At 47.3% G+C, this 25,320-nt stretch overlaps 1 protein-coding gene across 5 annotated transcripts in view; it reads right to left on the bottom strand.

Moving 5' to 3' along the window:
* The window catches only part of NOD1 (nucleotide binding oligomerization domain containing 1), a 68,972-nt gene that overhangs the window by 30,683 nt on the left and 12,969 nt on the right, over window positions 1-25,320 (bottom strand). For 2 of the 5 annotated variants that reach the window (XM_032305730.1, XM_032305731.1), the window contains exons 2-9: window positions 17,967-18,101; window positions 17,076-17,172; window positions 15,049-15,359; window positions 13,762-13,936; window positions 9,457-11,278; window positions 6,737-6,820; window positions 4,484-4,567; window positions 3,532-3,615 (exon numbers count right to left, since the gene is read on the bottom strand). In XM_032305730.1, coding sequence (XP_032161621.1) covers window positions 3,532-3,615; window positions 4,484-4,567; window positions 6,737-6,820; window positions 9,457-11,278; window positions 13,762-13,936; window positions 15,049-15,249 — 2,450 coding nt within the window. In that variant the 5' untranslated portion in view covers window positions 15,250-15,359; window positions 17,076-17,172; window positions 17,967-18,101. The remainder of the gene's footprint in view (window positions 1-3,531; window positions 3,616-4,483; window positions 4,568-6,736; window positions 6,821-9,456; window positions 11,279-13,761; window positions 13,937-15,048; window positions 15,360-17,075; window positions 17,173-17,966; window positions 18,102-25,320) is intronic. The other 3 variants (XM_032305729.1, XM_032305732.1, XM_032305733.1) reach the window with 2 other exon arrangements.

Raw genomic sequence — 25,320 nt, 5'->3', positions numbered from 1 at the left:
CCAAATCAGCAAAGAAGAAGTCAAACTATCACTCTTTGCAGATGATATGATACTATATGTGGAAAACCCAGAAGACTCCACTCCAAAACTGCTAGAACTCATACAGGAATTCAGTGAAGTGTCAGGATATAAAATCAATGCACAGTAATCAGTTGCATTACTATACACCAACAGCAAGACAGAAGAAAGAGAAATTAAGTAGTCAATCCTATTTACAATTGCACCCAAAACCATAAGATACCTAGGAATAAACCTAACCAAAGAGGGAAAGAATCTGTACTCAGAAAGCTTTAAAGTACTTTCTATAAAGAAAGAAATTGAGGAAAACACAAAGAAATGGGAAAATGTTCCATTCTCATGGATTGGAAGAACAAATATTGTGAAAATGTGCATGCTACCTAAAGCAATCTACACATTTAAAGCAATGCCTATCAAAATACCATCAATTTTTTTTTCCAAGAAATAGAACAAATAATCTTAAAATTTATTTGGTAATAGAAAAGACCCCAAATAGGCAGAAGAATGTTGAAAAAGAGAGCCTGACATCACAATTCCAGACTTCAAGCTCTATTACAAAGCTGTCATCATCAAGACAGTATGGTACTGGCACAAAAAGAGACACATAGATCAGTGGAACAGAATAGAGAGCCCAGAAATAGATCTTCAACTCTATGGTCAACTAATCTTCAACAAAGCAGGAAAGAATGTCCAATGGAAAAAAAGAAAAGAAAAAGGCAGGAAAAAATGTCCGATGGAAAAAAGAATGTTGTCTCTTCAACAAATAGTGTTGGGAAAATTGGACATCCACACGCAGAAGAATGAAACATTTCCTTACACCACACACAATGATAGACTCAGAATAGATGAAAGACCTCAATGTGAGACAGGAATACATCAAAATCCTCGAAGAGAACACGGACGGACAGTAACCTCTTCAACTTCAGCCGTAGCAACTTCTTCCTAGAAACATCGCCAAAGGCAAGGGAAGCAAGGGCAAAAATGAACTATTGGGACATCATCAAGATCAAAAGCTTTTGCATAGCAAAGGAAACAGTCAACAAAACCAAAAGACAACCAACAGAATGGGAGAAGATATTTGCAAACAATACATCAGATAAAGGGCTAGTATCCAAAATCTATAAAGAACTTATCAAACTCAACACCCAAGGAACAAATAATCCAATCAAGAAATGGGCAGAGAATGTGAACAGACATTTCTGCAAAGAAGACATTCAAATGGCCCACAGACACATGAAAAAGTGCTCAACATCACTTGGCATCAGGGACATACAAATCGAAACCACAGTGAGATACCACCTCACACCAGTCAGAATGGCTAAAATTAGTCAGGAAACAACAGATGTTGGAAAGGATATGGAGAAAGGGGAACCCTCCTACACCGTTGGTGGGAATGTGAGCTGGTACAGCCACTCTGGAAAACAGTATGAAGGTTCCTCAAAAAGTTGAGAATAGAGCTACCCTACGATCCAGCAATCCCACTACTGGGTATTTACCCTAAAGATGCAAATGTAATGATCCGAAGGGGCATGTGCACCCGAATGCTTATAATAGCAATGTCCATAATAGCCAGACTATGGAAAGAGCCTAGATGCCCATCAACAGATGAATGGATAAAGAAGATGTGATACACACACACCACACACACACACACACACACACACACACACACACACACACAATGGAATACTATGCAGCCATCAAAAGAAATAAAATCTTGCCATTTGCAACGACATCAATGGAACTAGAGGGTATTATGCTGACCGAAGTAAGTCAATCAGAGAAAGACAATTATCATATGATCTCCCTAATATAAGGAATTTGAGAGGCAAAGTGGGGGGCTTGGTGGTAGGGAAGGAAAAAATGAAACAAGATGGGATCGGGAGAGAGACAAACCATAAGAGACTCTTAATCTTACAAAACAGACCAAGGGTTGCTGGGGGGAGGCAGGTATGGAGAGGGTGGTTGGGTTATGGGCATTGAGGAAGGTATGTGCTATGGTGAGTGCTGTGAAATATTTAAGCCTGACAATTCACAGACCTGTACCCCTGCAAATAATACATTATATGTTAATAAAAATAATTAATGAAAGGTAAAATTCTTTACATACATTTTGACCTTTGCTATATTAAAAAAAAAAAAAAGGAGCACACACCTGCATGTGAGAGCAAGAAAGTTTAGCTGACCTCAAATGTTGACAATATTTCTGAGATGATCTTTAGCATATTTTTCATAGTTTACAGATAAAATTATCTGTGTTTCTTTTATAATCATATAAAAATTATAACAATATAAAAAGGTTTAAGAAGGCTCCAGGATCCAAACCTCAGTGAGATACCACCCCAGATCTGTTAGGATGGTTACTATCAAATGAACAGAGAATAACAAGTGTTGGCCAGGATGGGACAATTTGGAACCTTTGTGCATGGCTGTGGGAAACAGGGTGGCACATCCTCAAAACAGAATTACCAGCTGACCCAACAACTCCACTTCTGGGTATATAGCCAAAAGAAATCGAAGAGACCTCTGTACAACCATGTTCCTAACATGGCTCATGAGAGCCAAAATGCAGAAGCCACCCAAGTGTCCACTGACAGATGGACGGACAAAATGTGGCACGTCCAAACAGTGGACTGCTACTCAGACTTAAGAAGAAAGGAAATTGCAACACAAGCGACCATGTGGATGAGCCTTGAGAACCCCGGGTCGAGCGAAGTAAGCCAGTCACAGAGACACAAATACTGTACGGCTCCACTTCTGTGAGGTACCCGTGGAAGTCAAAGCCACCCGGACAGAACGTCGGAGGGAGGCGGGAGGGGGTTGGAGGGAGGGAAGGAGGGTGTCTGGGTGTAATGGGTAGAGAGCTTTTTTGCAAGATGAAAAGAGCTTTGGGATGAACGGAAGTGAAGGTCACACAACAATGAGGCTATGTAATATCCCTGAACTGAACCCCTACAAATGGTTAAGACGGTAACTGTTACATGTATTTTACCACAATAAAAAACTAAATTAAAAAAAAGACCTCAGCACCTGGGTAACTCCGTCAGTTAAGCATCTACTTTTGTTCGGTGCAGGTCATGATCCCTGGGTTCTGGAATCAAAACTCACATTAGGCTCCCTGCTTAGCAGGGAGTCTGCTTCTTCCTCTGCCTCTGCCCTCCTCCCTGTTTGTGCTCTCTCCGTCAAATAAATAATCTTAAAAAAAAAAAAAAAGAAAGCCTTCAGGGACTATAGAACATTGCCAAATAGAAGACCGTGTGCCTGTGGAAAGTTCCCACATAGGACCAGATGGCTCCCTCTGTTTGCTGGCGGTGAGAATAACAGATTCCATATTAATGCAATAAAAGCGTGTGCAAGGGAAGGTGCAGTCTCTCCTTGGACTTTTGGTATATTTATGTCCATGAACAGCATCTGGCACGCTCATATACAGAACAGCATGTGTAACACACACACACACACACACACACACACACACACGCACGCACACACGAGCGCGCGTTTGCCTCCACTCACCCGATTTCGAAGATTGATTTGCTGTTCTTCACAGCCACAGCCAGGCACTTTCCTCCTTCACTCGTTATTTTGTTCTCCCCCAGTCTGCAGACAGAGCCATGCACGGGTCAGCACCCAGTGGTGTGGGGACTCCACCGTCAGCACCCTCGTTTCCCACACAGGGCCCTTTCTGCCCCGATTCTCACCCACAGTGCCCACGCCCCCGGCTTCTTCTCGAGGAGCGACCCACTGCCCGAGAGAGAGCCATCGGACTCCTCTCCAGAAGGTGGTCGCTGTCTCTGCCGAAACTTAGGGGCCTAGCTTTCCTGGGGTGGTTCTTTAAATGGCCTTCAGAGTGTCACTCATTTCCATCAGCAGAGTGGGGAGGGTCCCATCTCAGCTGCAAGTGGCCAGGTATGCATCCCCCTCACCAGGGGACCACCAGGGGCTCCTCTGAGCCCAGTGCCCGGTCATCTCTGGCAGAGCATGTGTGTGACGGGGCCAAGGACCAAGCTCATACTAGCAACTAGGTGGGTGCCGTGTCGGAATGTTTGTGTCCTCCCAAAATCCACACGCTGAAACCCTAAGCCCTCAGGAGATGGTAATAGGAGGCAGGGCTCTTGGAGGCGATGAGGTCACGAGGCCAGAGCTGTCGTGAATGGGATGAGGGATTTATAAGAGGCCCCACAGAGCTCCCATGCCTCCCTTTCCACTGTGTGAGGACACAGCCGAAAGGCCCCGTCCGTGAACCAGAAGCCAGACCCTCACCTGGCCCTGTGGAACCCTGAGCCTCCCCGTGGAGCCAGGATTCCTCCATGTGTGCAGCTGACCTTCCACACGCCGGCCTCTTCATCTGACTGGTGTGGCTCTGGGCAAGCGTTGGGGTGAGCGCTCTTTATGGGGACATGCACACTTTGGATAATAAAGGAGTGACACACGGGCTACTGAATAACCTGCTGCACACCCCACTTACTTGAGGTGCGTGAGGCCTTTGCACTCGTCCAGGATCCTGGCGATGTACCTGGCTCCCACATCAGTGATCTGGTTGTTGTACAGGCTTCGAGAGAAAGCACCACGTGAGAATTCAGGACCCCAATCTTGGCTTTTTTTTTTTTTTTAGTATAGTTGACACAGTGTTACATTAATTTCAGGTATACAACATAGTGAATCCCACAAGTTAATAAGTTATGCTACGTTCACCACAAGTGTAGCCACCATCTGTCACCAGATGATGCTCTCTCAATGTCACTGACTAGGGGGAACCCTCCTACACTGTTGGTGGGAATGCAAGCTGGAGCAGCTACTCTGGAAAACAGTATGGAGCTTCCTCAAAAAGTTGAAAATGGAGCTACCCCACAACCCAGCAATCACACTACTGGGTATTTACCCCAAAGGTACAAACATAGTGATCCAAAGGGGCACATGCACCCGAATGTTTATAGCAGCAATATCCACAATAGCCAAACTATGGAAAGAACCTAGATGTCCATCCACAGATGAATGGATAAAGAAGAAGTGGTATATATACACAATGGAATACTATGCAGCCATCAAAAGAAATAAAATCCTGCTGCTGGGGTGGAGGAAATAAACTGAGGGCTGTTGGGGTGGAGGGAGGTGGGGGATGGGGTAACTGGGTGATGGGCATTAAGGAGGGCACATTCTGTAATGAGCACTGGGTGTTATGTAAGATTGATGAATCACTGACCTCTACCTCTGAAACCAATAACATATGTTAATTAACTGAATTCAAGTTTTAAAATATTTTCATTGAAATAAAAACTAAAACAAAAGAATTATCACTGACTATATTCTTTATACTGTGCCTTTTATTCCCGTGTGTCAGTGTCATCGTAATGAGCCCATTTCTAAAGTGGGCACGTGCTGGCTGCTGATTTCTGGTCTGGGCTAAAAGGAGAGAGGAGGGACACCCAGAGAGCAGTTCAGGGCCCTGGGGTCTCACAGGCGGGGTTCAGACCAGCTCTGCCATGGCCCAGCCTCTGCTCCTGCATCTGTAATAAAGAGCAGGACTCACGCCTCCCTCACAGGGGCCTTAGGATCACAGCTTGCGATCCCTCCAAGCTCGAGATCCCTTCTAAGCCCGCGTGCCCAAGGGTGCAACCGGCGGCAGGTGGTGGATGTTTTTCCATCAAGATGACAAGCAGCATCATGAGGGGAAGAGGTTTGAATGCTGGAACTTCACAGCTCCCTCTTAGTCATTTTGCCACCCAACAGCAATTAACAAGAAGGCAGAGAGAAGCTGAAAGAGGTAACTAGATGGGTTTCCAGTGTTCCACAGCCCCCACAAAGCTCCTGAGCCGAAAGGCAGCCTGGGAGTGTGTGATTCTGGGGGCCCCACTCCTCCAAGGAGGAAGGGAAGCCCTGTGGGGCAGATGACAGGCTGCATCTCTGCCAGGACTGGCCAGAGGCCGGCTGGACTGGCCCGCCAGCGCTTCCACTCCAAATCCCAGAGGCTCTGAAAACCCCAAGCTTTTCACAACCATTCTGGCACCATTTGTGGTCTTTATCCTAGCTGCTTTGAATACTCAGAACTTTCACTGCAGAAATATTAAAATATTTGAAACCAGGATAGTGCCCTGGACCTCACCGGTCATATCATCACCCCACAGTTCATGTACACTGAACTCTGATGGTTTTGCCCGCCGGGTTCTAGGTGAGGGATCATGGGCCCATAATCTAATGCATAACCTGTACCTAACATTTATAAAACCTATCCCCAGGGGCACCTGGGTGGCCCTTTGCTTAAGCATCTGACTCCTGATTTTGGCTTAGCTCACGATCTCAGGGTCCCAGGATCAAGCCCCAAGAGTCCAGCTCTATGCTCTGCAGGGAGTCTGCTCAAGAGTCTCTCCTTCCCTCTGCCCCTCCCTCTACTCAGCTCACTTTCTGTCTAAAATAAATAAACCTTAAACACCACCACCATATCCCCAGCTATTCCCTCAGCAACTCCCAATCACCACTCAAAGTATTTGCCTATATTAGGATCCCAATACACAAGTGAAAAGGCTGTAGTTCTGCCCCATTTCCTGATTTGCTCAAAGAGTGGGCTGCCAGCTGAGCCCAGAGCAGGACCCAGGATTTCTGGCTGCCCATCGGGGAGCTTCCTGATGCCTCAGCCATCATCCCAACCGTCCACGAATGGCAGTTCCCCGCTCCTCTGAATTACGGCTACATCCCTGGCCTGGCACTGTCCAGGAATACGTACCCTAAGAAGGTCAGGATTTTGTATTTGGTTAGCTCTTCATACAACACCTTCACCCCACTGTCTGTGATCTGGTTTACACTGAGTCTGGGGGAAAAAAAAAAAAAAGAAATAGCAAAGAAAGTTAGAAATCACCGCAGCTGCTCACTAAGTAGCAGCAAAAATGTCACAAGGATGCAGAAGCCTGTAGGTCCCGGAGTTTTCCCAACTATAAGCACCCCGATAAGGTGGCCAGAACACTCAGCCAAATAGCTCCTAAAAGCCCCACCTTCGTAGGGCTGACAAACCTGCCCAGAACCTGCCGGTCATCAAGGCTACAGCACAGCCCCGACCCAACAGAAGGGCCACGAGGGACACATAAAGGATGCGTGAGGCCAGCCAGCTCTAACACCCATCGTTTGTGGGTGGCCTCTGTGTCAGCCAGGCCTTCTTTGTGGTTCTCACTGCACAGCAGGGGCCATGGCATTTGGAACCCCATGGAGCTGTTCTAAAGATGAGGGAACACTTCCCCCGTCTTGCAGGTGCGGCCAGAGATAGTCTGCCCTTCAAAAGGTGGAACACAGAACGGTCTCACCCACTATGCCGACAGCCTCCCCATCTGGAAGGCCTGTTCACAGAAGGGGCCAGGAAAAGAGAGCTTTCAGGATGACAGCTGTTTCCTGTGCAATGAACAGCCACTCACTGGAATTGTTCTGAACGATCCCTATACTAACAGGATATTTTGATGTGGCTAAAATATGAAATACTAATTTTTTTAGCTACCAAATAATCTATGGAACAAACTATCGTGATTTTTTCAATCTTCCACCCCACCATTTAAGTGAGGCTGAAGGATAGAGTAAGGCTTAGGGCTGGATGACAGTGAGGTACCAGGGGTGGGGGAGATGATAATCCAAGGGTCAGCAAACTTTCTCTCTAAAGGGCCAGAGTGCAAATATTTTAAGGTGTGCGGGCTGTGTGGTTTCTGTTGCAACTACTCCACTCTGCAGTGTGAAGCAGCCGATATGTAAACAAATGGGTGTGGCTGTGTTCCAATAAAACTTTATTTACAAACACAAGCCCTGGGCCAAACTGGGCCCACAACCTGACCTCTATGTAGTAAGTGAAAGGCTGAACAAGTAAAAGTTTGATTTTCAGGCCACATCAACATGATCAGGTCACATTCTCAGGACCCCTCCTCCCATGGTGCCCACTTTGGTGTGTACAGGGCATACACACACTGCATGGTCATCTCAGGGTGCCAGAGGCTACTAGTCACTTCCAATATCTATGCTTTTTTAAGAATAGAATCCCCCATTTCTTTAACTGGGCACGTGGGATTAAGTTCTACCCCATGAAATCTAAGCAGAAGTCTTATTAGCAATTGTTGAGAGGTCTTCTTAAAAGAACGAGGTGCATCCTTCTTTGCCCTTTCTTCTTCCTGGTGGCTAGTATGTCGACTGAACAGCCAGAAATGGAGCAGCCATCTTGGGCCAAGAGGTGGAAATCAAACAGTGAGGCCATTAGGGCCGTAGCAACACAGAAGAGAGCCTGGGCTCCTGAGGATCGTGGAGGCACCACAGCAGCCCTGAACTGCCCTCCTCTGGACTTTTCCGTGAGAAACAAGCTTGTAACCGATCTAAGCATTCATTAACTCTCAAAGTTAACCCTCAGTGATGGTCTTGGGGAGCTCAAAATGCTTCCCTGGGGTTGCCCATTTCCTCCTGCTCTCTCCTTTACTGGTATGGAGGAAAACTTCACCCCAAGACAGCTGCCTGGGGCAGAAGTACTATTCTGGTGTGTCCCATCTGGGGGTGGGGGGGGTGCCTGGAGTGTGAGCATGCCCAGGCTGAGAGCACAGAGAACAGGCCAGGGCAGCCTCGCGCTCCCTGCACCCCAGTGTTCCCACATAATGTACACCATGGCGCTGGTGGTAACAGGTACCCAGGACGAGTTCCAAATCCCCTCCGCTCCTCAGGAATGCATGCGCCAAGTTACAAGATCTGAAACCCTCATAGAGATTTACAAGGTGTATTTTATAGAAGAAATGTTAACGGAAGAAAGCAGACTGACCTAACTTTCCTCTAAACCATCACACAAGAAACCACTCATGAGTCAGCTTTCTGTGCTAAGATCCCTGGCAAGCTGCTGGCTTTGATCATGGAAAGTAACCGAGGCTGATAAGCACACAGAGTCTGCTTTTTCTGCAATCACAAAAGCTCCCATGTGTCAAAAACCATCTACGGGCTATCTCTGAGCCTCTCATGAATCTCAATAAATCTCATAAATCTTTATGAATCTGGCTCCATCGTGGCCCCGATGTGTGACCTTGAGACCATCTCTGTACCTCCACTTTCTCATTTGCCAGAATGAAAAGTACCTCCCACCTTATAGTGTGGAAGAGTCAATCATGTAAAATTTGTAATGTACTTCACCCATTCTCAATAAATGCTGGTTGCTATCACTGTAACTGCTAGGCTACCAGCATCTCCCTTTTCCAGATGAGGAAATCAGAGAGATTAAGCAACTCACTCAGGGACACCCAGACGGGGCTGCCTGCCATGGAAGTTGTGCTCTTTGCCCTCTGTCACGCTGAAACAGAAGAGGTCTGGGTGTTCCAAGACCCATGGTCATGAGTGCCAGGGTAAATCAGGAGCTCCTACCCCTGAAAGGCTGGTTCTGGCATCTCCGGAGTCTGGCCCGCCCCAGCCCCACCAGCTACTCCCTGGGCCCCTCGTCCTCACCTGATGACGGTGAGGCGGCTAAAGCAAGGCTGCAGCTCCCGCACGCCGTAGTCGTTGAGATTGTTGTTGTCCAGGTCAAGGGCAAGCCGCTTGCGGAGATGGTGCAGGACGAAAGAGAGGGCGCTGCAGTCTGCCGAGCACACGTTGCAGAAGGTCAGCTTGAGGTAGTTGGCGCAGATGCCCTTGGCCGCCAGTTGCCCCACCTTCTCGCTCTGCGTCTCGTAGATGCAACGCAGCATCCAGACAAAGGTGGGCATGGCCTGCACCTGGTTGAAGGTCCCAGACTTCACGCGGGGCAGGTTCTGCAGGTGAGCCCGCAGGCTGGCAAACAGGTGTGCCCACAGGGCCTTGCGCTTTCTCCGTAAGGCAGCGGCGGGCACCAGGTGCCGCAGGAGTTTCTGTTTGGCCTTAGACAACAGCCCGCACAGGAAGAGGTTAGTGAACTGAAAGTGATCCTTATTCTTGAAGGGGTCCTCCCCTGCCAGGCCACTGCCCTTCAGGCACGGTAAGGGGAGACAGGGGGGATAGCAGGATTCGGCTCCCGCACCCCCTGGAGCCCACTCCTGGAAAAACCTGAGCAGTTGCCCAGTGTCCACCTTGTCGTCCACCACGAGAAAGAAGGCAGTAAAAAAGGCCTGGAGGGTGATGTGGAAAAACTCGTAGGACTGCTGGTCCCCGCCCAGGCCCTGCTCTGGCACGGCCCGCAAGAAGCCCAGCTGCAGCTCCCCCTCCTGCATCCCGGCTGCCTGCACCTCCTCCTGGCGGAACACAAATAGGCTCTTCTCCATGCCACCATGGGCCACCTGCCCGAGCGAGCGCAAGGTGCCCCGGCTGGCGTGGAAGGTCTCGGTCTGGCCGCGCGTGTTCCGCTGCACCAGGCTGGTGGGCTGCGTCCTGTTCAGGTGCACCTCAGTGACCAGCAGGAAAACATCTGTCAGGGTCACCGTGCAGTCGGGCAGCTGCGCAGAGCCCTCCCAAATGCTGTGGAAGTGCTGGAAACAGCGGAAGATGATCCAGCAGAAGAGGGGCACGGCACACAGGCTGCAGAGGTTGGGGTTGGCCTCCAGCTGGGCCAGCAGGTGCTCCTGCACAGCGCGCTCCGGGAACATCCTCTTCGTGTAGGCGCGCAGGTGGCTAGGGGAGAAGCCCCGCAGGAGTACCTTCTTGCGGAGTAGCTGTCGCGGGATCTCCACGCCGGTGCGGGCCGTGAGCAGCTTGCCTGCCCCCTTGAGCAGCTTCCCGCTGAGCAGGTTGGTCAGCAGGACCAGGGGGTGGGCGGGCTCCCAGGGGGAGCAGGTGTCCAATGCGCTGCTCAGATCAAAGTCTGAGTGCAGCTCGTCCAGGCCGTCGAAGGTGAAGAGGGCCGTCTGGGGGAAACGCAGCAGGAAAGCGAACACCTCCTCGGGGTCCTGCTCCGGGTAGCAGTAATGCTTGAAGAGCAGGTCCCGCAGGCACAGCGTGTCACCCTCCTTGAAGCAGCTGAACATGCGGCAGCGGAAGTGGAAGAAGAACTTGAACTCGGTGTCCAGCCGCCCCGCGGCCCACAGGCTCTGCAGCCGCTGCAGCAGCATGGACTTGCCCACGCCCGCGTCCCCGCAGATGAAGATGGTCTCGCCCTGCTCGCTGAGGACCCCGGTGCGGTGGTCCAGGAGGCAGCTCAGGCTCTCCAGCGGGCCCAGACTCTCGTTGCTGAAGCCCACCAGCTCCACGATGGTGTCGCTGTACGTCTCCTCCAGCAGCAGCTCCTCCTTCTGGGCATAGCACAGGACGAACTTGGAATCACGGGCCAGTTGCTGTCGCTGCTTCTCCGTGTACCTGCTCACTGGGCGGTGGGGGAGGGAAGACAGCCAGTTCTCAGTGAGACTTCTTGGTTATCTGTACAGCTAGCATGGAGCTAGAACTCACCACCCCCAGATCAAGAGCCGCAGGCTCTGGAGACTGAGGCGGCCCGGCGCTGGAAACTCCTGTGGCTGAGGAAGAAATTGCTCTCACTTTCTTTTGCTGATCACACTGTTCTGAAAACAAGGGGGAAGTCTCCACACTAAATGCCAAAACTTTGAGTGAGAAGACGCAACGGTCCACGTCAATCTGGATTACAAAGGAGACGGGCCAAAGCACAAAGAGAGTAAACCAAGAGAAAAACTGCCCTGTTCAACGGCGCAGAGCACGTCAGCCCCAGGTCCCCAGCGGACACCTGGGGGTCACTGACTTAGCACCTGCTCACAGGGGAGCAGACAGGTGACACGCTCACATGGGCAGGGAGCTCAGCAAACCTGAGCTAGAGTCTGGGCTTATACTAGACGGAGGCCATCCTTCCCCAGACCAAAGGCTGTTCCATAAATTCCTTTAAAATACTTCTGGGATTTGGATTATAATCCACTTAACAAAAATGAGACACACATGCCCATTTCCAAATTCACCTATAACCTCTTTCCATCAACTCAGTCCAACTTGGTGGTCTGCTTAATATTTGTGAATTTTATCTTTTACATCTTTAGTAAGACATAATTTACATATCATAAATGCACATATTTTACAATAGGCATTGTGTACTGCTCAATGGTTTTTAGTAAATTTACAAAGTTATGCAAACGTTACTACGCTCCAGTTCTAAAACCCCTCCATCCTAAGCCCAATTCTAGCGAATCTCTGCCCCTGGCCCTAGGCAATGGCCAATCTGCTTTCTAGCTCTATTAATTTGCCTTTCTGCTGTTTTTTATAAATAGAATCACACAAGATGTAGTTCACATCTAGCTCTGTAGAGTGACTTATACTTTAAAAGCTACTAAAGTAGTTGGCTAAAGGAACCAGTGGAGAGATCTTTTGAAAGAATGATCACAGGCAGAAGCATTTTCCTTTGCTCCTGGGGAAGAAAGCAGAAGGAAGTGGGAAGGGGCAGGAAGAGTAAGAAGCTAACAGTGGCCACAGGTATCACAGGTATCACAGGTATCCACAGCCCGGCCGCAGAAGGGCTGGGCCCTGACCTGCTGGTTGGCCTGGTTTCCCCCAAACATGCCCCTGATAGTCTGGGACACTGTCCTCTGTTTCTGTGTTCAAGGTCACACTGGATTCTTTAAACACTGGAGTTAGGGTCCTTGGTGCTGGGTATTATACAGCCAACAAATGTCTCAAACTAGTGAGCACAGAGACATGCAAAGAAGGCTCCCCAGTCCCCAGACCAGATCATGGCCCCAATTGCATGCGCTCACAGCAGCCTGAACTGCTCTCGTCCTTGTCACCATGTGCAATCACACATTTGTATGACCGCCTACAGCTGGGACCCCTGTACCAGCCTCCGAGCTCCCTGAGAGCTGGAACCATATCTGGTCTTTTCCCCATCATACCCCTGGCATCTAGCACAGTGTCTTGGCACGTGGTGGGGATACGATCAATACTTGTTGAATGAATCAATTAGCTGATGCAGTCCCACTGTGCTTTGGAAATGGCCACTTTTGGCTACTGGTTTTGGGACTGGCTTCATATTGGTTTTTCGCTGGCTCTTGGACTGGCCACTAGGGGGAGAGAAGAATACTTTGCCTAGGATAAATTTTGGAAAGATTTTTTTTTTTAAAGATTTTATTTATTTCTTTGACAGACAGAGATCACATGTAGGCAGAGAGGCAGACAGGGGGTAGGGGGAGGAGGCTCCCTGCTGAGCAGAGATCCCGATGTGGGGCTCAATCCCAGGACCCTGAGATCATGACCTGAGCCGAAGGCAGAGGTTTTAACCCACTGAGCCACCCAGGTGCCCCGGAAAGATTTTTGAAAGGAATTCGTGCCACCATTAAAATGTCTCTATGTGGGCGCCTGGGTGGCTCAGTGGGTTAAGCCTCTGCCTTCGGCTTAGGTCATGATCTCAGGGTCCTGGGATCGAGTCCCGCATCGGGTTCTCTGCTCGGCAGGGAGCCTACTTCCTCCTCTCTCTCTGCCTGCCTCTCTGCCTCCTTGTGATCTCTCTGTGTCAAATAAATAAATTAATTAAATATATATATATATTTAAAGTCTCTATGTGTCCAAAAGGGAAAGAATGTCAGAAGAAAGCTGAAAGTCAGAAGAAAGGCCATTCCCACACTTCCACAAGCCTCTAAGACCAACTACTTGTGGTCAGTTCAGCACAGTCCCCCGGCGGCACTTGGATGACAGGGAACATAGCACCTGGGCCCACTGCCCGACGTGGGGGGCAGAGCCAACCATGGTGGACCATGCCTTCATGTCCCACTGAGCCCACACACCACAGCATTTCCAAACCCCAGGGCTTTGCTGGCCTGGTGTCTGCAGTCCTACCCTGGGGGAGTGGACTCATACCTGGGTCGGTGTTGATGACAACTTTGCTCTGAATGAGCTCCGAGGGGGAAAAGCCAGTCTCCGACAGCCAAGGCCTGAGATCCACGTAAGCATCTGTGAGTTGCTGGAGCACGTAGAGGAGGAACTCAGACACCTCCTCGCCCTTGCTCTGTGCCAGGTCCAGAATTTTGCGGACCTAGTGGTGACATAAGCATGAGGGGGTGAGCAAGTGCCTGGGGAGTCCCCCACCAGAAAGGCTCACATGCAGGGCTCCAAGTTCCTACAACATCCTCAAGCTTGACTGTCCCCTTAGAGGTGTGAGATGCTACCTGTTGAAGGGCCTAGAACTGTGAGGGAGACTCCCCCCATAGTAGGAAATTAAACCACACAGCTCTAAGAAGCTGGAGGCTTCCATGAACCTCCAAGTAATGAGGTCAGACTCACAAATGAGAGCTGTGTCCACCCCTGGAATTCTCTGGTCTCCTGTCCCTCTTGAGCCAACACTACCACTGGCCGAAAATGAGTGCTGCTTGAGACAGTTACTACACAGGTGGAATGAGGTGGGGGGGCGTGCTGGGCCACACAGCAAAGGACTAACAGGCCCCCATGATGTAAGTTAGACCCTAAAAAGGACTTTTTGTATTATTAAAAATGCAGGGGAAAAAAAAATCATACAAGTCAGCTACTATGCTCCCCCCACACCCCAGAAACCCTCTAGTTTCCCCGGAGGCTGGCAGATCACATTACAGACAAGTTCTGTCACCCCTCCAGCCAAAGAGGTTTGGGTCTTGCCAATTCTATTTTTCAGGAGAGGACACAAAGCTAAAAGGAAACTAAGGGCTGTTAGGGAGTCCCACAGTGGTGGGTGCAAAAGTCTTTACTGTGGACCCAGCCTGGGAGGTGTTCGCTCCCAAGCCAGAGGCAAACTGTTCTCAGAGTCTCACCCAGCCTTGAGCAGCTTCCTGGAGTTTAAAGGCACTGAATGAACATCACTGCTAGTGTTCGAAGGTCATTTAATTTTTCCCTCCTCCCAATCAAAAGTGGACTGAAAACAAGTGGCTTGGGAAGTGATACACATAGCAAGGAGAGCAGCGAGGTAAGCGGAGTCTGCTGTTCACGCAAATGCAGAGGGGAATATGTAATTGTGTCATAAGTTGATGACTCAGGTGTCTGTCCTATAAATGACCCCAGGGGGAAATCCCGCCAATGTGTTAAATACCCAGAGGTCTTCACTCAGGCCCCCCGGGAGAAGCCCCTTCCAGCAACCAAGACACACAGCCTGCCAAGGCCAGTTCCCATCACCGGCACCTTGTCGGGCTGCGTGGGGCAGGCACCCACAATCTCTGCATCTTCAGAAGAGAAGTAGTCATTCTTCAGCAAGTTGTCCACCAGACACTGGGTGTTGCGGATGTGGGTGACCAGAAGTTCCCGGTGGATTTTCAATAATTTAACATGGGAGTGAGACTCAGATGAGATTATTCCCACCTCACTGTGGCCCTGCTTTTCCATGGCTGAAGGAGCAAGCGACTACTTTGCCCAAACTCATCTTTGGCTATAGGTGTCTTCCTGGCAGAGGCCAATCAGGAGCCAGGATGCCCTCCTTGCTCTCAGTGCTGCCCCTGAAGAGACAAACAAAATCACCAAGGAAGCAAACGCCATGGGAAAGCTCCCCCACCCCCTTTGGTCCTGGAATTTCTGTACTTCAAGCAGGAGGAGTCATGCTGAAGATGGTGATCTGAGGGGCGCTGCCATCGCTCAGTCAGTTAAGCATGAGACTCTTGACTTTAGCTCAGGTCATGATCTCGCCATTGTGAGATTGAGCCCCACTTCGGGCTCTGCGCTTACAATGGAGTTTGCTTGAGACTCTCCCTCTCCCCTCCCCCACTCATGTGCACCTTGTTCATTCTAAAACAAAAAATTTAAAAAATTAATATTAAAAAAGATGGAGATCTGAAACATAGTAAAGAAAAAATCATAATTGAATTGTTTCTGCTTGTGGGTTACATGCCAAGGGACGGTGGAGGGTGGCCAGAGGTAGACAACCCTTTCATACAGCAAAACTTATTATCTTTTAAATAATAAAAAATAAAAGTGTGCCTTAATCCCAGCCTGGGATAGAAATAAAGGTATACTATCTTCCATAAAAAGAAATTAGGCGCATCCAAAATTGGGAGCAAGAAAACCACGGTTGGTTGTGGGGGAATTGAGGCTTGGTGGGAGAGAGGGTCTGAGCCCAAAATGGCCTGAGGAGGGGGGACAGTTCAGCAAGAAGTCTCCTGTGGTAGCCAGAGCCCAGGAACCTGGGAACAGGGACGTTTCTGTCACTCTTGCCCATTCCGGGTTGTGCTGGAGCTGCCCTATACCCCTCACAGCTATCCTCACACCTCCAGCAAAGTCTGCCATATACTTAGATCCTGGGGAATTTAGGAGGAACAATGCCACGTGTGGAGTGAAGCAGGACAAGAGGGAAGAGGATGTGGGCTTCCAAGTGGCAGATGATCAGGAAAAGCCATCTTCCTGGAAATCCTTGAAAACCTCATGTACCTGTTGAACTTCCTGTCTAGGGAGAAACTGGGACCCAGGCCATTTTATTTGGGTATTAAAAACTAACTTGCGTTCACCTGCACAAGCCCCAAATCGTACTGATTTCCTTTCTTGTACCATTAAGATCCTTCAGCCACTTCTCCACTCATCCTTATGTATATAAAATGGGTCATTCTCTTGGAAGTAGAAAGGCCTCGAACTGACCACTTTGTCCCTCATTTTGGTAGGAAAATTCACACACCCCAGAGAGAAGTGTTTTTAAACCTTTCTGTTGAGCCCCACTGCCCCCAAAATGACAGGCTTCTAAACCCTGTCAGTGTCATTACTGTCATTAGCTCTTACAAGCCCACATCTGTTAATAGTCAAGTCCACAGGCTCTGGAATTCCCCCCCCCCCAAGTCACACATGAGTCTCCTGATCTTTTGCACACATCCATTTTTCCCTTTTTAAATCTATCCATTGCTAAACATTGCAAGCCTTACAGAAATTTCTCAGTGGGACCCCACACAATTACTTTCCTTTTATAACCTGAGTGACCAAGCAAGAGACAATACAATTTAACATTCTAAACAAGAAGAAGGCAAGACATCCTTACTGGAAAGAAGTTTCAGGAATGGAAATGACTAGTTAGTTACTACTACTAGACATATGTTTTAGCCTCTTAGATGTGAATTCAGCCTTTTCCACTGGGGTCAATTATATGACCTATTTTAGAATCCAAAGCTTTAGAAAACTGGTTCCCTGAAGGGCTACCAGTGATAACATTAAATTTAAATTAAGGTTAATGATACCTTTTTAACTTTTCAGTGTTATTCTTTGGAGTAAATCAAAATATTTTAAAACAACTTCCTCTTCTGAAATCTTCAATTTCCAATTTCTTTCTGGAATCTGCAAAATTGGAAGAAAAAAAAAAGAAAGAGACAGTTTTCTCTGAAAATACTATTGTAATTTATAGTAAATGAACAAAAGAAATTGATGACGGGATAGTTTTAAATCCAGAACTCTAGGATGTTGGTCTTCTCTGTACCTTTCTCCTTTAGGACAATGTTTTCTAAATGTCACTTGGGCAACATGTTCACATATATTTTTTTGGCCATAATTGAGTCCTACCTGTGCTTTATTTGCTTTAATTTGTGCTTTAGGTGGACTGTTTTATTTATTTTTGTTTTTTCATTTGTTTCAGTTGCAGTATAGTTAACACACAATGTTATATTTGTTTCAGGGAGACACTACGACTCAGCAATTCTGTATGTTACCCATGCCCATCACAGCAACTATACTCCCTTAGTCCCCATAAATGGACTATTTTTAAAACTCAGACTAATTTTTAAGGAAATTCTATTTTGCCTATCATTTTTAATAAATAGAAAGCAACACCAAAGTTAATTCACTGGAAATAAAACCCTGCTATTTTATCCCACCTCAACAGCACTGCCTGGGAAGATCCAAGGTCTGAGACCTGTTTGTTCACAGAAGCATGTGAGGGTGTTAAAGACATAGTAGCACAAAACCGAGACTTTCTTTGCACTGATCCTTCACCCGCAAGAACTAGAAAGAGAACTGCCCGTCTACTTCATGAGTCCATGTCTTGCAGGCATGACTGCCGAGCTGGAAGAAAGCTTGGAATTGGTGTTATGTTTCATCTGCTCAAACCTAATCCACGTCCGTCCTGTTTTACTCACAGCTCGTCTCTTCCGAGCCTGTGACTCCAACAAAAATCAGTGATTTTGCCCCTCTGCCTGCCCATGGTAACCTTGTAGACACCTTCAGCTCTTGCCATCCAAGGCAGAAACCTCAGTCTCCTGACTTACAGCTACCTAAACAGAACAACAAATCACACATCAGCCTACTGGCAAGGAGACTGTTGCTCTATAGTTTCCAAAGTCCCAGTTTGAGATTTAATCAGATTTGCAGAATTCACTCAATTCAGCAGGAACTTAAGGTATGAATGATGAAAGAGGAAACAGAAAGCTGAACCTGGCTCAGTAAACAGAATCCTAGGGTAGATCAAATCTACATCCTGGGGCGCTGTAGAGAAATTCACTTCATAGACATCTGGTTACCACAATACCAAACAGAACCAGGGATCTCCTGGCCCTGACAGGGCTCCATTACAGTCTTCGCCTGGTAAAAGGTAGGTCTAGCTAGTGAAGACGGTCAAGTTGTCATGTCCGGGCAAACAGAAGGCCAATGCTGGGCCGAAATCAGGTTTGGTGAGCTGGACCTTTTCCAGTGACGGGGGCTCTCCCAGGGCAGTGGTGTAGAGTGGAGAGGACTGAAGGTGGAGATCCTGGTGAGGAAGGGCCAGGAAACAACAAAAAAATCCCCATTAAGCCAATGAAGATGGCCAGAAAACAAGACCCATCACAGAATGAAAGAAGATAAAGCAGAGAAATGAAGCAGAAAAGGTCAGGGGAGGGCTGGTCTACCACTTAAAGCCTTCTCTTGAGACAAAGGCAAGTGAGGGTACAGCCTACTGGTGTTCAGGTCAAAGAGCCCATTGGGAGCTGAGGGGTTAGATGGCACCCCCAACCCTTCCTCTTCTTCCCGGCTTTCTGATCTGCCCTCAGAGAGGTTTAGTTCCCTGGTAACAAATCTCAGGGTCATTCCACCACCTTAGGCTCATTATGGAGATCTGTGCCCAGGTTCCATCTTGTAATTCGATCCGCTGAACTGAATATAAAGTCCACAGAGCCTCCAAAAAAGGCTCTGGGAAGCATCTGAAGAAAACAAAGCCAGAGGGCAGGCATTCCAAGGAAAAAAAAAGTAGAGACAGGAGAGAAGAGTCTCTGTAAGACTATAGAACACATTGTTGAATAGAAATAAAATGCAAGGAGCACCTGGGTGGCTCAGTCATTAAGCATCTGCCTTCAGCTTAGGTCATGATCCCAGGGTTATGGGATTGAGCCCCACATCGGGCTCCCTGTTCAGTAGAGAGTCTGCTTCTCTCTCTCCCTCCCTTTGCTCCTCTCCCTGCTCATGCTTGCTCTCTCTCAAATAAATAAATAAAATCTTAAAAAAAAAAAAAAAAGAAAAAAAGAAAATGCAAGCTATGTGTGTAATCCAAGATTTCCTAGTAGCCACATTAGTAAAAGTAAAAAGAAATGAAATTTTTTTTCATGTTTCATTTAACCCATAAATTAAACATCTTACTTCAATATGAAAGAAGTATAGAACTAAGTGAAACATCTTATATTCATTTTTTTCATACTAAGGCTCTGAAATCTGGTGTGCATTTTATACTTAACAGCACATCTCAGTTTGGACCAACCAGACATCAAGGGCTCAAAAGCCACCTGTGGCCAGTGGCTACTGTGTTGGAGCGTGTAGCTCCTGAGCCACCACTGGAAGCTGGGGCAGGAAGACATCGGAGCTCCTGCCCTGCCCCCACCACCATCTAGCAGACCAAAGCCAGGAAGGACTCTGAATTAGCTTTTCAGATTAGTTTCTCAGAAAGTCAATGAGGCAGGCAGTTAAAGAGGTGAGATCACAGACTGTTCTGTGAACTCAGGAAGGAAAGAAGTATGGTACCTACTGGTTTATAGTCAGCATACAATTACTTTCAACTATTAGATAACAAATTCAAGCTTTGCACACTTGAAAAGATTAAAAAGAACAATTTCTTGTCAAAGCTTCTTTGTCAAAAATGCCATTGATGGTATTGTGAGACAAGGACTTTCATACACCGTGGGTAGGGCTATATCCTGGAGAAGACCATCTGGGACCCCATTTAACAGTATGTATCAAGAACCTGTGGAAGGGGCGCCTGGGTGGCTCAGTGGGTTAAGCCGCTGCCTTCGGCTCAGGTCATGATCTCAGGGTCCTGGGATCGAGTCCCGCATTGGGCTCTCTGCTCGGCAGGGAGCCTGCTTCCCTCTCTCTCTCTCTCTCTGCCTGCCTCTCCATCTACTTGTGATTTCTCTCTGTCAAATAAATAAATAAAATCTTTAAAAAAAAAAAAAAAGAACCTGTGGAAAAGTTCTATTTTATAACTTCCCATTCTAGAAATCTGCCTTCTGCAAATATTTCCCATTCTAGAAATCTGCCTTCTGAAAAGACTCAGAGGTTCTGACAATTTTGTGGTTTTTTTTTTAAACAAGTTTCTTCTACTTCTAGTTGTGATACAGTAGTTCATGACTTCTACAGAGGCCAACGATAGGTGAACTGATCAACAAATTGGGGTACATTCATACAGTAGAGCACTCTTTGATAAGAAATATGAAGGAAATACAACATGAATATCACAGATATTATGCTGCATAAAGAGAAACAAGACTCAAGAGAGTACATAATATATGATTCCATTCATACAATTCTAGAAATCTAACCCTGAAATCAGAACAGTGGTTTCCTGGGGTTGGGGAGGGAGAAGACAGGAGAAACAGACTCCATAGGGAGATAAAGAAATTTCTGGGGAGATAGAAGTACTCTTTATCTTGACTGAAGTGCCATATATAGGTCACATATAGTGTGTATGTATATAGAAATGAGTTTTTCAGGTAGAAGAAAAATGATCCTAAGACAAAAACAAAATGAGAGCAACAGAAAGTTTAATGTGAGTAAAAAGAAATGTGTACTGACTAAACAAAACAATACTGATATCCTGTTGAATCTAAAATATATGCAGAATTAGCATGTGTAACAGTAATAACTCAAAAGGTGGAGGGGAATAAATGGATTTAAAGTGTTCTAAGCTCAAAGCACTTTCTGGTTCTAGGCAAAAATATGACTTTATTTTATTTGTTCTGTTAAATAAGCTCTATGCCCAGCATGGGACTTGAACCCATGACCCTGATATTAAGTCACATGTTCCAGTGACTGAGCCAGCCGGATGACCCAGTATTACTTTGTTTTAGACAGTAATAATTCAAAGGTCAGATTATTATCTCTAAGATTGCCACTAAAAAAACAGTAAAAGAAACATATACAAGACAAAAGAAGAAGGAAATGGAATAATAAATACACTTAATTCTAAAAAAAGATAGTGAGATAAAAGGGTAAAAAAAAAAAAAGCCAAGACAAATAGAAACCAGACAACAGATATAAATGCAAATGTATTAATAATTCCATTACATGTAAATGTACTAAATACTCCAATTATAAAACAGCTTGGCAGATATGATAGAAAAATACTACATGTTGCCTAGAGAGACATATCTTAAGTAAAATGATGGGGTTTAATTCATTCATTCATTTCCCCCAAAAGGAAAAGAAATATAAGGTATGCCCTCACCCAAAAAAGCAAAGCTGGCATAGCTATATTAAAAATAAAGAATTTAAGGGAAGAAACGTTAGTAGAGAGAAAAACATTTCAGAATGATAAAATGATCAATCCTATAAGATGATACAATATTTTAGTCTGTATGCACCTAGTAACATTGTCAAAACAAAGCAAAAATTGACAATCATAAGAGAACTAGACATATCCACAGTCACAATGGGGGAGGGGTTTAATACATGACTCAGAGTAACTAAAAGAACAAAAAGAACAAGGAATTAGTAAACAGTAACGATATGGAGAATCTCAACAGAATAACAATTTTCCCAAATGACAGCTATAGGACACAAACCCAACAGCAACAGAATGCCTAGCATTTTAAGTGCACGTGTAATAGTAGTCCAAACTGAAATAACATAAGTTCTTAACACATTTTTAAAAACATTTTATTTATTAATTTGACAGAGAGAGAGATAGTGAGAGAGGGAACACAAGTAGGGGGAGTAGGAGAGGGAGAAGCAGGCCTCCCGCTGAGCAGGGAGCCCAATGTGGGGTTTGATCACAAAATCCGGGGATGGTGACCTGAGCTGAAGGCAGACTCTTAACGACTGAGCCACCCAGGCGCCCCTCTTAACACATTTTAAAGGACTGAAATAATTCAGAATATATTCTCTGACCACAGTAGAATCAAGCAGAAATAAAAAATAAAAGGGGGGCGCCTGGGTGGCTCAGTGGGTTAAAGCCTCTGCCTTCAGCTCAGGTCATGATCCCAGGGTCCTGGGATAGAGCCCCGCATCAGGCTCTCTGCTCAGCAGGGAGCCTGGTTTCTCCTCTCTCTCTCTCCCTGCCTCTCTGCCTACTTGTGATCTCTGTCAAATAAATAAATAAAATCTTTAATTAAAAAAAAAAAAGGATACCTAGAAATCCCCAAACAACTGGTCAAAGAGGAAACAGAAGTTAGAAAATATTTTGAACTGTACATAATGAAAATACAATGTATCAACATTTGTGGGATATAGTTAAAGAAACCATAGAAACTTATAGACTTATATGCATACATTAGAAAAGAAAAATAGGGGCACCTGGGTGGCTCAGTCAGTTAAGCATCTGCCTTCTGCTCAGGTCAGGATCCCAGGGTCCTGGAACTGAGATCTACATCAGGCTCCCTGCTCAGTGGGGAGTCTGCTTCTCCCACTGCCTGCTGCTCCCCCTGCTTGTGCTCTCTCAAATAAATAAATAAAATCCTTAAGGAAAAAAGAAAAGAAAAACAGGTGTGCCTGGGTGGCTCAATCAGTTAAGGGTCCAACTCTTGATTTCAGCTCAGGTCACGATCAAGACCTGCATCTGGCTCCACACTAGGCGTGGAGCCTGCTTAAATCTGCTTAAGACACTCTCTCTCTCTCTCCCCCTCTAGCCCTCCCCCACCCGTTCTCTTCCCCCTCCAGAAAAATTTCTCTCAACAAAGTGGGTTTGGAGGGAACATATGTCAACATAATAAAGGCCATATATGAAAACCCCGCAGCAAACATTGTACTCCATGGTGCAAAACTGAGCTTTTCCTCTCAGATCAGGAATTTATTTAGAACAAGCACATGGTCAGTGCAGTTCCCTGTGTCCTCTGGCTGCCCCCACTCTCTCCTTCGCTGGCCAGCTGCCAGGAGAAGTTGGAGGGGAAGTAGGTGAGCTGTAGTATGAAGCCACACCTTCCAGGGAGCCCCACTGCAAGACAGTCTTACGGGCGCCCTCCCAGCTGAAGAGCATGGTGAAGGGCAGTAGGCCTGCCCGAGAGCCGAGACCTGAGCATCATTCGTTTGTTCATTTATACCCCTTGTGCATAAAGGCCACTGTCCCCCTGCCACCAGGGGGCACACGGACAAGGCAGACAACATCAACAGAAACCTAGCAGAACACCAAATGCAAGGAGAACAAAACAACTGGAAAATGGAGGAGACCAAGCAAAGACTTCTGCCCAAGGTGAACTTGGAACCCAAGAATGGTGGGAGGTCTGCATTAGCCAGAAGTATGTAGGTGGCCGGGAGGGGGGCGGGGCGTGGAGCTGAGTGGGTTGACCCATGGTCAGCATGCTTAGGAAGAGCTCACAGGGACACATGGGTCAAAGGATTCACTTAGAAAGGAGTCCCATCTGGGAACAGAGCAACCGGGGCGCCCATGCAGAGACTGACTGACTCCTGTTCCCCTTTCAGTCCCAGCACCTTGGCAGGGCCCTTCCCCCACACTCAGTTTCACTTTCTAAAGGATTTCGCCCCCGTGCTGCTGCTTTCTTCCTTCTCCACTACCCCCAGCGACCCTGAAAGTAAATGTTCATTCTTTGTAATGGAGATGCTAAGATAAAAAGCACTTTATAAAGATGTTCATCTCCATAGATGTGCCTTTTTATGTTTCAATAACTTCCCTCAAGTATAAAAGCAATTTATCTGTTTACTGTGGAAACGTCAGGAAATGCTGTTATCATTCTGGAGTATTCCCTTTCTGTTTTTCTCTCTGTACAGTTATGCCTACACTGATCTTTTGCTTGCTGGCAATCACACCGTATACATCTGCTGTACCCTTACCATTCCCTTGTTTCTAGGTGACTGGCAAGGTCCTCTTTGGAGCTGCAGAAGCAAGTTCCTGACAGACACTTTTTGGACTGGGTTTTTATTTTATAAAGGAGAGTAAGAACCACCTGCCACTCTTTGATCTTTTAAAGCCCTCAGAGAAATTCTACTCGCCAAACTGGAGGATCAAGGATGACGCCCAGTGGCAACACCGTCCCTGGCCTGGGTCAGCCTGGCTGCCTGAACCCCCTCTGCAAAGCCAGCTGCCCCCTTCTGAGGCCAGTCCAGTCAGCAGGACAATGTGCTATCACCGACAGGACCCACGGGAGGACCACGGGGGGAAGGGGGGGGTGGGGCACTGGGCAGACTCCAGGAGGCTGGCCTCCTGCATCCTTCTGCAGAGGTCTGGTGTCAAGACCTCCTCTGCGAGGTGGCCCCAGCAGGATCCAGAAGGATTGTCACTAACACTGAGGGAGCCCTTTACTGGAGGCCCTGGAGACAGCTAATGCTTTCCACTCCCTGCGAGAGACACAGTAACGCAGGGCTAGAGGTGGTCTCTGGAGCCAGCCAGGCTGAGGGGCCCAGAGCTCATCAGCAAGTTAGCCAGCCTCTCTGTGTCTCAGTTTCTTCATAGGGACAGTCCCTGTCCCAAAGTGTTGCTGTAAAGACTTAGTTCATATTCAAAGTGCCTGGACTGGGCATCAAGTAAATATCAGTAATGATCATCTGATTTAATCTTCTCTATTACCTCACTCAGTTCTTCGGGACAACACTAGGTGGCAGAGGTCAGTGTTACTGCTGACTTACAAATGAGGAAATTGAGGCACACGAGGTTAACTATCTTCCCAAAGTCACAGAGTTTATAATCTGGCAGGACAGATGGACAGATGGACAGAGCAAGAGATTTCAAGTGTGGTGAGCGTACCAAGAGAGCAACGAAGCCAGAACACCGGGCTGCATCTCCCCACCGGGCTTCCTTCTGCCCAGCCGGAGCCCTCTGTGGCTGAGGTCACCAGGACAAGTGCTTAGCGCCCCTGTCTCGTAGGAGTGGGCCTGCCCGAGAGTGGAGACCTCAGCATCATTTGCCTGGAATGTGAGACGCGCTGAGTCCCAATAACCCCCAGCACACAAGTGCTCGGTCCAGGTAGCCCACTGCTGAGGGACCCAGTCTCCTCTGCCACCCAGGGGTGCCACCCCTTTCCCATACATCTTTATAATAAACCTCTCTGAACAGAGAGAGCCTCAGTGTTATCTCTGAGA

This window comes from Mustela erminea, chromosome 11, assembly GCF_009829155.1.
Source record: "Mustela erminea isolate mMusErm1 chromosome 11, mMusErm1.Pri, whole genome shotgun sequence".
In the NCBI taxonomy this organism is placed as follows: Eukaryota; Metazoa; Chordata; class Mammalia; order Carnivora; family Mustelidae; genus Mustela; species Mustela erminea.
Note: the sequence above shows the minus strand (reverse complement) of the source record. Positions and strands in the feature narration are given on the sequence as shown.